Genomic DNA, 12,802 nt, shown 5'->3' with positions numbered 1-12,802 from the left:
TACAACATGAACAGTTGTGAGAACACAGAAACAACTGCTTGTTCTGTTTATCCACTCAGAGCATATTTCAGTGCTGCTAATGCTGAGATTAGTAACAATAATAAATAGTAAAAGCCAACTATTCCAAATATAATATTGGAACTCTTCCAAATATACCATTTGTACTGGGCTCCAAATTATACCTACATTCTTCAAAGGAGCACTAGGAGACAGTCACAATTTTAAGTGACAAGTAGGGAAACAGGCTTTCCATATGTCATCTATTGCATAATTACTCTGAAGCAGCTCTAAAAGTATATGGCATGGAAAAGGAAAGATACAGTAGCAACGCAGTATAGAGTGAGGTATAAAAATCTCAAATCTACTGATGCCTTCCAATGCTTCAGATCTACTTCCTGCTTAACAGACATCTGCATTTTGGTCTGTGCCAGAAAAGAGGAGTGATGCCCCTCAACAGGAGAGGATGCTATACAGTGAACAGGAGGACTAAAGCGTCCAAAAACTTCAGCACGTCCCTTACCATTTCTTGGTTCTTTGCAAGTTCATATGCAGCCCTGCTGTATCATCCTACAGGTGTCAAGCATATACTCCTTTCCCTGCTGAAGAAGTGACTGACAAACAGCACCAGCAGCTGACTCCTTCACGTTCAGGGATTGCAGTGACCACTCTCATGCACTGGTCTTTATACCACTGGTTTTGTGTTTTCTGCATAGGTTCCCAACACAATGGCTGAAACATTGCAGGATCCTCAGCAGAAGGGATGTTAAACAATGATCTAGCAGGAGACAAACCTTATCCTCCCCGCTGAGTCTCAGATAAATATAAAAGCAATGTAGCTGTTCTTGAAACTATTTTCTTTACTTGACTTTTTCCTGGGTTGAATGTCAATAACTGACATTTCTTTCAGGAAATATCTAAACTCTTTAGCATACATACATGCAAAGTCATATAAAATTTTTATACATAAGCAATAATATGGCTATACTTGGGATTTTGATAGAAAAGCGTAAGTTAAATATCGGGGTTTTTTTCTCTTCAATGACAATGCAAAAATTCAGCCAGATGAATACCAAATTAAATCTCATGTCACAATTTATTTTATTTTACCTCCTCCAAACATCACACAGGTAAAATTCTACATGCATAAGCAGTAAATTGGAAAGAACTCCAACTTACCAAATTTGAGTCACTGGGGGGATGATACTTTTCTGTGCCCATTCTCACCAGTCCATCATGATATAAAAATACTTTTAATGGATCACAGGAGGTTACAAGAATATACACACGTAAATCAAACTTGTAGCCTTCCATAAGAAATGGTTTGTCAAGATATTCCTGAACAATCAAGTGATCCTGAGCTTGTAACTTTTCTCCATTTCTTATTAGAGAGATCCTGGTAAAAACAAAAGTTATTTTAAAAACATGGAACTTTGACATTACTCTCTGAAACAGATTCTGATGGCCACCTAGACAGGTAGTCAGGCTAAAATCTACCTGGATTCTCCAGGTAGAGACACTTATATATTTGATTTGCAGGGTAGAGAAAAAGTGCCATTTGCTTACATGGCTTTTGGTTTCCTGTCCTTTATGGTGCTTCACTGGATGAAAAAAGGCAATGAGCCATTTCAGAATAACTTTCTGCCTCCTTTGATTCAACAACTTGTAATAATGGGTTCCCTCTACACTTAGAAATTGTTTGGCAGAATGACCAGCCTCCAGCTTTTGTGATTATTCTTCCCCAAGCAGCTCTGAAAACAGGCTTCCAGTCTGTCTTTGTCACAACTTCTGCATGAGGTACAGGTTGCAAAGAACTTTCAGTGCTAACCTGACTCAGTGATGGTGTTTGCAAAGCAGGACACTGATCGGTACAAAGAAGGACGGCACAGATTAAGCTCACTATTTCTGTATTCCGGTTTCCCCACATCAATGACAAATGGTTGATACGCAGACTATAAACTGGCAGTCCCTAACTACACAGACTTTTAAATAACTGTAATAGCTAACATTTTTCAGTGTATCATTATTAACCCTGAATTCCCATAGCTTTGTTGCCTTAATTGTACCCTCTATTATTTATGATACATTTCAGTGTTCTGGTGCTGAATAGTCTGAATATACTGAAGTGTTTTCCAGGCATTTCTCTGAAATATGCTGCTATCATTCCCTTCAGCTTATCTTTGCCCTTATCAAGAGGACTGAAAAATAAGGACATGGAAAAGTTTGGGGGCTTTACTTTTACAGTAATTCTGATAGATTTTTAATAACTAAGAGCTTTAGTATTCTGTATAATCCAATTTTATATTAAAAGCAATAAAAGCTAAAATTGAAATACCTAAAAACAAAAACAGAGTGAAGAATTAAATTGCAATATTTATCTCTCTTTTTTTAACTGTGCAGCTCTGTCACAGGCAAAACTGCAGGTCACAGTCTCTTCAGGGATGTCTGACACAGGTGTCACCTCCTTCCAAGAGTGCACCTCCAGCCACATTCCCAACAGCGTCTCCTCTGTTTCTGCTACACCTCGTGGCTGCCACTCTTAAATATGTTTGTGCTTCTCTGACTGGCTGCAGTTTTGGCATGCAATGGAGTGGCTGGGTGGATTTCAGAGCTCTGGAAGATGCTGACCTTCTCCCACACGACAGCCCTGCAGCTCCCAGCCACCCAAACCCTGCCATTTATGCCCAATACAATCTCACCCCGTAAGTCTAAGCACAACAGGTTAATTAATATATTCTTTAGATAAACTCATAATAAAAATAATCCTGATCTTGAGAACTATTTGAGCCTCATCAGAAAATGCATTCTCTAATTATGCCACATTCAGAACAACATTAAAAGACCACTTCCATTTAGCTTTCTATGCTAAATGACCACTTTCATTTAGCTGTTTCTGCTTGTTAAGCCTTCACGCAATAGATGAATTTTCTTATACTGATTATACAGCTTTAACTGCAAACTTCTTACTCATACAGAGCTTCTGTTAATGTTGTAAATAGCATGGATTTCACCTTTAATGGGTAAGAAGACTGAAGTTAACATGCAACTTACCCATGTCCCATTGCACCGTTAGCTGGTTTGACTATGAAAGTTTTCTGTCTACGTTTCTTCTTCAGTTCTTTTACATAGTTCTGAAACTGTGTGTATTCTGCAGGGAAGATCCATGTTCGAGGAATGAAACTATACTCCTGAGGTTGGCTCTTGATCATTCTGCAAAAACGTGTAACAGAGTTAAAATTTTTTAACTACTTTGATGTATCAATCCTCAGGATTAAAGAGCATTTACAGTATTTGACAAGGAAACTTTTTTAGCAAAATGCTGTAGTATGAAAGCAAACTTCTGCAGCTGTTTAATAGTTAGAACTCTATAACATATTTGTATGCATACTTTAAGAACAAGAAAACCAGACTATCTTGTGCATTTTTGCTTATCATATTTGCTTATTATGCTACTGGCATCCATCTCATTTCTTGGCATCCATCTCACCCCTGTTATAGTTTTTGGTCAGTTACTCAGATGATTTAATGCTATTCCTTTTCTTAGAAATATTAAGCTTATGACAGACTGTGTGATTATAGATCTTTTCCCACCTAACAGACTCCTGGATTCCTCTCTTTTTTTTTTTTTTTCCTTAGGATGGGTGAGGATATTTGGCAAGTTTCATATTGGCATGTATTTGGGGATGTATGAAGATCAACACACACAAAAAAGAGGACCTGGGATATTTGGAGTTTCTTCATGGGTTCAAAAAAATATTAATTACAAGAACTGAACTTAAAATTAAAATGGAAGCAATTTAAGAAGAGTACTTTCTTTCCAGCCTTTTGAAGGATTTTTAAGTAAAGAATTGTAGTAAATATACTTTGAAACAGACCAAGCAACTGCTCATGCACCTCCAAAATAGGGCAAAATAAAGAAGCTTGGATTTGTGTTTGGTACCAGCATATTGTGATTGAGATTCCCTGAGCACCTTATTTAATCAAAAGAAAGTAAACAAATGCAAAGCAAGACAAGCAGGGGTGCAGAATAGAAAAATTAAAACAAAAATTAGGTTAAGACATTGTAGGGAACAACCTCTTAAACTGAATCTGGTTAAAGGATGCAGCAAGATCCTGACCTCCCTGCTTTAACAGCTGTGGCAACTGAGGTAGTGAGCATATCTCACTTTATAGCTCTGTTGTCTGAATGGAGAAAAGACAAACAGAAGAGGAAAAATAGTAGAGAATTCAGTTAGCAGAAGTTTCCATCACCCAAAGCTGTGTATCTGGCATAGGAATATGATAGGAAGCATATACCCACACCAGGCTGGCAGTGTGGGCTACACACATATGGGTTAGCTTTAAACAAAGTAACTTTAATATTGGTTAACAGCCAAGTTATAGGAGCAACGTGGATTTGTTAGTACCATGAAGACTAGTATACCATAGTTCCAAGGAGAATAAATTTAGTCTTTTCTGAGTTAAAATACTGGTGCAGCTGGCTTTTTTCAGGTACTCAGAATACCTGAAACTTCATACATAACCTCATATGAAATTAGTTCAGGTAACTCTAAACTACTCTGTAACATACAGTAAACACATTTAACATACAAATATCCACAGACCAACAGAAAGTGACTGGTTGTTTAAAAAGAAATTAGCTGACATAAGAAGTTCCCCAACTTTGAGGTTTTTTTTAAAAATGGCACTATGATGAATTTTAATGTTTTTTCATTAATTACAGTTTTAGGTATACTTCTATTTTTGTAATGGAAGATAATAGTATCAGGATAACTTAAATGTAAAAGAGATTTACAATATCATTTCAACTTTTCATTTCTACTATGAGCCTACATAATACTCCTGATGCAGCATAAGACACTTTTTCTTTAAGTGGCTTAAATACTAATGGAAAGAACAGAGCTGCCAACCACATCTGTAAGGCTAGGACTGTAGCCAAGCCCTGTTGGTATAATAGATACACTGTCACCAAACTGTTTAGCCAACTATCCAACAAAAGCTGTGCAGAAACCACAATAGCTACAGTAGTTTTGAAGTACTGCATGAGGTTCAGTGCTTCTGCAGCTTCATTGTAACTACAATTTTTACAAATCTGGTTTGATGAAAGCCACCAAATATTCAGAAAAAGTTTTTAAAAAACATATATAGATATTATAATTCATAATACATGCACATTTTTAAACTACTCTCCATCTGCTATATACTTAAATATTCTGCTTTTTGGGGCCTCGGGATGACCGGTTAGGGGACCAGGAGCACAAGTAGTGTTCTCCTCTATCCTTCCAGTTGCAGAGAATAAGGGAAGAAACAGGAAGAACCAGTAGAACAATACCTGCCTCCGAGCCTGGTGTCAGTGGCAGGATTTTGGGTTTTTTGATCACGGGTCAGTATACACAACACCAGGCCTGCTGGCGACAGATGGTGTACACCTCTCTCAAAGGGTGAAAAGGATCTTTGCACAGGAGTTAGCAGGGCTTATTGAAAGAGCTTGAAACTAGATTTGAAGGGGGACAGGGACAAACCCAGGCTCACTGGAGATAAGCCTGGGGGCAGCACGCCAGTGTTTGAGGGACGGGATGCTAGCAAGGTCCTGTGGTCTGCCGTCTCAGTGGAGGTGGGGGAACTGAGATCCATGCGGCAGCAAAGAGGCAAGGGTTATTGACACGTTGTAAACCATGGAAGCACCTGAGAATGGTCATGTAGGAATTAGGGCTTCTCCACCCAAAAAGGTGGCAGGATCAATAGTCCAACTGAAATGCACCTACACCAAAGCACGCAGCATAGGCAACAAACAGGAGGAGCTGGAAGCCATTGTGCAACAGGAAAACTATGACATAGTTGCCATCTCAGAAACATGGTGGGATGCCTCATACAACTGGAGTGCTGCAATGGATGGTTATAAACTCTTCAGAAGGGATGGGCAAGGACAGAGAGGCAGTGGGGTAGCCATGTGCAGGCTACCTGTGTTAGGGAGTGTTTTGATTATCTAGAGCTTAATGATGATGACGATAGGGCTGAGTATTTATGGGTAAGAATCAGGGGGAAAGCTGCCTGGCAGAAAAGAACCTGGGGGTGTTGGTCAACAGCCGGCTAAATATGAGCCAGCAGTGTGCCCAGGTGGCCAAGAAGGCCAACGACATCCTGGCTTGTATCAGAAATAGTATGGCCAGCAGGACTAGGGAAGTGATTGTGCCCCTGTACTCAGGACTGGAGAGGCAACGCCTCAAATACAGTGTTCAGTTTTGGGCCCCTCACTACAAGAACATTGAGTTGCTGGAGCGTGTCCAAAGAAGGGCAATGAAGCTGGTGAAGGGTCTGGAGAAAAAGTCTTATGAAGAGCGGCTGAGGGAACTGGGCTTGTTCAGTCTGGAGAAGAGGAGGCTGAGGGGAGACGTCATCGCTCTCTACAGCTACCTGAAAGGAGGTTGTAGCAAGGTGGGTGTCGGTCTCTTCTCCCAAGTAACAAGCAATAGGACGAGAGTAAATGTCCTCAAGTTGCGCCAGGGGAGGTTTAGATTGGATAGTGGGAAAAAATTTTTCACCAAAAGGGTTGTCAAGCATTGGAACAGGCTGCCCAGGGAAGTGGTTGAGTCACCATCCGTGGAGGTATTTCAAAGATTTGTATTTGTGGTTTAGTGGTGGATTTGGCACTGCTAGGTTAACGGTTGGACTTAATGATCTTAAAGGTCTTTTCCAACCTAAATGATTCTATGATTTACAAATGTTATTACCTTGTTAAGCTGAATACCTTATCTAGGCAGAAATTATCCTGCTTTTAGGCAAAAAGAAATTTCTGTGTTAGTTTCCATCCCTCACCAAATTACTTATCATATGCACATGATAAGTGCTACATGATAGAGACTTGCCATTTAACTTACTCACAGGTTTCAATGCACATACTTGCTACTCAATGAATATAGTTTCACGGTGTTCTAAATGATACATCTGTATTATTTTGTGACTGCAAGTACATCAGTTCTCTATGCCTTTTTCCATCTTATGCATAACTAGGTAGACTTTTAATAATACAAAGCGGAATACTTAACCATTGTTTACAAGTTCTGGTGTTCACTCAAACTTTCAACAAAAGAATTCAGCTCTGTTCTTTCCCTGCTTGGCCCTATTCAGAAATGGCGTAGGAACATCATCAAGAAGCTTGCAGAATCAAGACCTATTCCATTACAATAGCCATATTTTCCAGCACATCTGCTATCCACTACTGTAGGTAACCACTTCTTCACTGTGCTGCTCCATCCTTTAGCCTTTGCAGTCCTTACCAGGAGGTCTGAGAATTAAACAGCAAGTTATTGCTCTTCTGAGTGCTATTTTAGCTCACAGATGTTGTCAGACTGTACTCTTCTGACTTTTCAAGTATGAAAGGAGGTTTGGGGGTAGGTATGGATGAGAACGATGCTTGGTCCATGGTCAGTTCACAAACCTTTTAAACGTAAACAACAAAGGTGCTGGAAAAAAAGAACGTCTCATACATGGGTCTCTTCCCCTTCCCATTCACTCTGGACACCTTCTCCCCACTTAGGGTATTCATTCTGTATCCATACTTATCCTTCACGTGAGGAGATCTCACCTAAGAGACCATTTACAGAAATTAAGACTAGTTGTCCCTACAATGGCATCTCTATGATTTTTTTTCTTTTCTGTGTTCTGATTATTCCCCTTGAAAACAATGCTCATGCCTCCTTTTGTTCTCAATTACATTCCTGCTTCTAGCTGTTCCATTACTCTGTGTCCCTACACTTTCTGTGCTGTGTTGTCTTCTTTCATACTACACATGCTACATATTACACTGCTCACTTCCACCCTTCTGCATGTGAAAACCACATTGTCTTGTGATCCAGACTGCCTGGATATTGGCTATAAGAGAAATTGCATCATAATAGCTGCATATATTCTGTATGCTATGAGCTGTAGTTACAAAACAGAAAAGGAAATAGAGAAAGAGAGAGAAAGGAGAGATCACATTAATTACATTAATTTATTAAAACAAATTCTGTTCTGGTAGCAGGAAATGCAGTATAGGTAACATTGGGGGCCAAAAGATTAACTCTATTAATAATTGCTCTTTAAACTGATTTATATTAGAAGAATCAAAATATTCACACATTTCTCCCTAAACTTTTCCTTATTACCAGGCTGTTGAATCATTATTGTTTTCTTACCGGTCTTACTCACAGATTCTCAGTTAGGATGATTCCACAGAACCCAGTTATTCCACTAGAGTGAGGAGGATTTATAATAAAGACAAATAAGCCTCTCTGACTTATTTCTTATACAAACAGTAAGATGCTTTACATTTTTTAAATTTGATATACGCAAAAATACAGTCATTATTTTAAACAAATAATATCCATCCACATAATAGTTATTTTTTTCTGTTCTAACATTACGTGACATATGCCTGGATGTATTATGTATTAAGCGCATTATACAATAATTTAAGGCTCTCCTACATCCTGCAATGCGTAGACAGAAAACTGAATCCAAATTATTTTCTGAAGTCAATTGGAAAGATACAGTAGCTCACTTCAACGCTACAGATTCAGGACCAAAGCCAAAGTTGTTAAGGAACTTTGGAAATTATTCTTGGTCCTCTCATAGCCTTTTAGTAAAAATAAACAAACCTTACAAACAATAATTCAGTATTGTACTGCATTAAATACTATGGTTGAAAAATTTAATATTAAAAGAAAGATTACTTAGTCATGTTTCTTGCCAGAAAATCCTTTCTGCAGATCTCTCCCATTCCTGGAAAATGGTTGATTCTCTGAGGAAGGAGAAAAAAAGAAAGTTAGTTGGTACTTTTTTGTTTTCCTGACATACCTAATACAATAATTTAAAATATTCAACTGTATGCTTAGGCAAACATAATTAGTGTTGCATATAAATTATTTAAGATAATATCTTACACTATACTATGTATTCTTAGCAATACTAAAGATACTGTAAGTTGTATTCTCTTCCACCAACATGAGTATGCCCACTGATTTTATTCCAGACATGAAAGGAGGCTATCATACTCTTATTCACAAAGCTATCTTGGAACAAAGAATGCTATGACAAAGTAATGATAAAAAAAGGAATTATTTATTCACAGAAACTGGGGAGAGAGCTCTGCTTATTAACTTACTGCTGAAAAGCTTATGAGCAATTTATAAATGATGTTTTGCATCTTCCTTCAAACTCTTATCATTCACAACACCCAGCTGGCAGGCAAAAGCATGAAAGAACAGCCCCAAATATTTAAACAACAGATTCCAAGTGGTATAAACAAATAACTCTGGAAAAGAGAATAGGATTTTAAAATATGTAGTGGTATACCCTTATTGCGGTCTGTTGGTGGTGTTTTGTGCGGGTTTTTTTTAGTTTCCATACAGATGTAACTGACCAAAAGTGACACATTACTGAACATTACAGAGCAAAGCAGTTTACTGAAACATGTCAGAAATCCTCACTACCACTCTACCTGATAGTTCCGAAGTTCAGCAATCTTTTCTTGTTGCACGGCAGAATCACTCCATATAAGATTAGCTGTTTCATCTTCATCGCGTGTTTTCACAAATCCCATTTCTCGTATTACCACACGTACTACAGAGAAATCACACACTTAAGGAATATTTTCAATCTCTAAAATAGATTCATTTTCAAAATCTAAAAAAAAAATCGATTAAGGTTTTACACACTTCCAATATTGAACCCTGTGTCTGAGACCAATGTTAGCATGCAGACTATTATTTATCTTGCAGTATTTCCATCAGGCTATTGCAAACTTGTCATTACAACGTTATAGCACCTTGTATCGAGGCTGGAATCAGAGCAGAATCACTGATGGGAACTGTAAACAGCTTCAGGGCATTCCATAGTCTTCTAGTAAAAGTCCACTTGCACAGCTTTTAGCCTTAATCTTGGCTATTACACATGTTAATTTTAGAACAGTGATGACTATAAGTATCACTGCAGACAGGGACAAGAATGCCTCCTTAGTCAAAGTACAGTAGTTACAAAAGCAAAGGCGTACATTATTTTAATATAAAAAAAGATAAAATACCAATTATATGTCAGGTATAACTCCGGTTCTGGGAGAAAAGATTTTTCTGAAGTAGTCACAAGAATCAAAATACAAAACATTCACAGATTTTACAGAGGTTTCTCAATATGATAATTAGAGTATTTAATATTAAATTTACATTTTTTATCTTTCAAGATTTTAAGTAGAGCTCCAAACACATACATAATTCATTGTTAGACGGTTTTTCCACAGTCGTCTTAATTACTTAAGTTTTTGCATTTCAAGGCTCTTCTCTGAGTAACAAATGGGGAGTAATAGATGCACAGTGTTCAAAGCTATCAACTAAATGTTACAAAAAAAGAACAAAGACTTCTTATTAAAGAAAATCCTTTGGAAATGTCTCACTGTCAGCTTGATGCAAAGTCCATTAATTCATCCCATTAGTTAGTAATTCACTTGCGTCAATGGCTATTAGGATGGAAACAAAATATGTAGCTTCCTACCAATTTCATATTTTGTGCCAGCAACATTTGCAGTGATGACTCCATTCTTCTTCTTTCTGACTTTTCTTTTAATTGTGCTCTGATAGGGTAGTTCCGAACTCAAAGTCAGAGAAGTAGTTCCATGGTTATCTTTGAAAAACAATGTTGTAACTGTCAACATCTTCATATCTCAAATAATGTATACAAATGAACTAAAAATACAAACATTTACTTTGTCGCAACTTAGAGATACAAGCATACTGAATAATGAGTAGGCTATATCAAAAATCCAAGACTAGCATACCTCCCTCATTAGGCAAGGATGGCATTATAACCTAGGATAGTGCAGAAGCAGAGCCCAAATTCTGTTCCAGGTTCTCAGAAAATGATGGAGCTGCCAAAGCCAAATTATTTATGGCTCCAGTCATACCATTTCAGTCCCCAGTTGTAGCAAATATCAGTTCTGGAATGCATAGATATCTGTGTTAAAAAAAAATATGAGAGACTTTGTTATCGAGAAATCCTGCAAAAAATATAAACAGGAGAAAACATGGAAATGCTTTTAATAGCGACTCAAAAGTAATGCTTATTTTAAAAGATTAATCAAGTTATTGTAAATATGAAACTTTGTTCACTACAGTTCAATTGTTTTGTTTCCAGCAAAAAACATTTTGCAGTATTAATTTTCAAATGAGACTATATTACTTCATTTTCTTATTTTCATTTGTGTATGGGAGATTTTGGGCATGAAAATAGGTAACACTGAATTCAATCGATACTGCAAACTTTTATCTCCACAAAGCTCACTGAATTTGTAGCCATTTTAAACCATATTTTAATTTAAATTTTAAAATCAGACACACTGTATTGTGTGTTTTCAGGGTTTTATGAGAAATAACTGAAACCACCTTAATAATCTTTTTCCAGTTTTTAATTTTTAAACATTTTTAAAGCAATTGTCTGATAATCTCTTGGTAATAGATGGCTGCAGTTTCATGATCACTTCATGACACAACAGACATAATTTCAAAGACACTTTGGGTTAGCAAGTATCTAAATTGTCAGTTTCTAAAACGCGTAATTATTTGCATAAAATGCTGTTTTTCATGTCTACACTGATGCAAAAGTTCAATTTTTTTCCTCTATGAATACACTACCATATGTGAAAATCCTACATAGCAAAAAGTTCAAGTCCAGCTTAAGCACATAAGAACAACAGGCTAAAATATTAGGGAAAAAAATAAAAAATAAAATGCTTCTAAATGCACTGCTACATGACTTCAGGCGTTCAGCACTGTTATAACAAAGTCTGCAAGAAAACAAAAGCTGTCTTTGGCAGGCTGCCTCAAAAAAATCTGTGAGTTTTCAAAACATATAGAATATAAGTCACTGATTTTTAAATGCTTTCATTTTAACTAGCCTTATATAGAGCATGAGGAATTTCTTCTGCTATAAATAGCAGAAAATAACAGAAAAATCAAATTCAGCCATGACTTCTGGTGTGAAACATACTTGGTCAAAAGATCAGGCAAGATGTGCATTAGCAAAATTACCAAAACATTACTGACAAATCCTCATTTTTTATCTGTATGTGTGCAGATATTTGTACATACATGTCAGAGAGAGAAAGAGAAAGACACAATTATATCCTGCACAAGTCACCCTCTTGGTAAGAAAACATAAAACCAGACACCTTGAGCTGCAAGATCTTATTTCCTTTTAAGACAGAAATTTACACATAACAGTCCATTAACACAAAAGGATAAAAAGAACAGATTATGGTTCTTTTATGACTGTCACCAATGTACTGGGGCAAAATTCTGTTTTGTGATAAGACAACCAAATCTCCTTCATGTTCATTTAGTGAAGCGCCACAAATTAACACTAAAACATGACCCTGTGTGTTTACCCAGAAAGTAAGAACGGGAGAGGTTTTATACAGCTACAACGTTTACAGTACAGTAGTAACTCTTGGCCATAGCTACTTGCAACATACATTGCTGAACCAGAACTCGCTAAGAAAATCCCCTTGAATTGAACTAAAACTGGCAGGTCATTTTGAATTTTTAATATTTTGGATGCACACACATCTGAGAAGGTGGCCTGAAAGTCCTCTTGCCTGTTGGCCTACTAAAATTAGACACAGAGATGGGAAAGCAAAGCATTTATCCCCCTTAAAACCACTGTGAAGGAAAAGCAGTGCTGGGCACAATGACTCACTGAATATTGCATGTTATCTGTTTCTCAAGCTAAGAATACCACCAGAGAACAAGACATGTTTAGTTCCTGGGAATAATAC

The 12,802-nt window shown here is 37.2% G+C and overlaps 1 protein-coding gene across 1 annotated transcript in view; it reads right to left on the bottom strand.

The window, feature by feature from the left end:
* TTLL7 (tubulin tyrosine ligase like 7) overlaps positions 1-10,832 on the bottom strand; it is a gene marked incomplete at its 5' end in the record, with an annotated part of 53,430 nt that extends 42,598 nt beyond the window's left edge. Inside the window, 6 exons of the mRNA XM_082002946.1 lie at positions 1,177-1,393; positions 3,049-3,207; positions 8,712-8,779; positions 9,479-9,600; positions 10,525-10,653; positions 10,808-10,832. Of these exons, the coding sequence (XP_081859072.1) occupies positions 1,177-1,393; positions 3,049-3,207; positions 8,712-8,779; positions 9,479-9,600; positions 10,525-10,653; positions 10,808-10,832 (720 nt within the window). The remainder of the gene's footprint in view (positions 1-1,176; positions 1,394-3,048; positions 3,208-8,711; positions 8,780-9,478; positions 9,601-10,524; positions 10,654-10,807) is intronic.
* Between the last annotated feature and the right edge of the window lie 1,970 nt (positions 10,833-12,802).

Source organism: Phaethon aethereus, assembly GCF_964289735.1.
Source record: "Phaethon aethereus genome assembly, chromosome: 8".
NCBI lineage: Eukaryota > Metazoa > Chordata > Aves > Phaethontiformes > Phaethontidae > Phaethon > Phaethon aethereus.
Note: the sequence above shows the minus strand (reverse complement) of the source record. Positions and strands in the feature narration are given on the sequence as shown.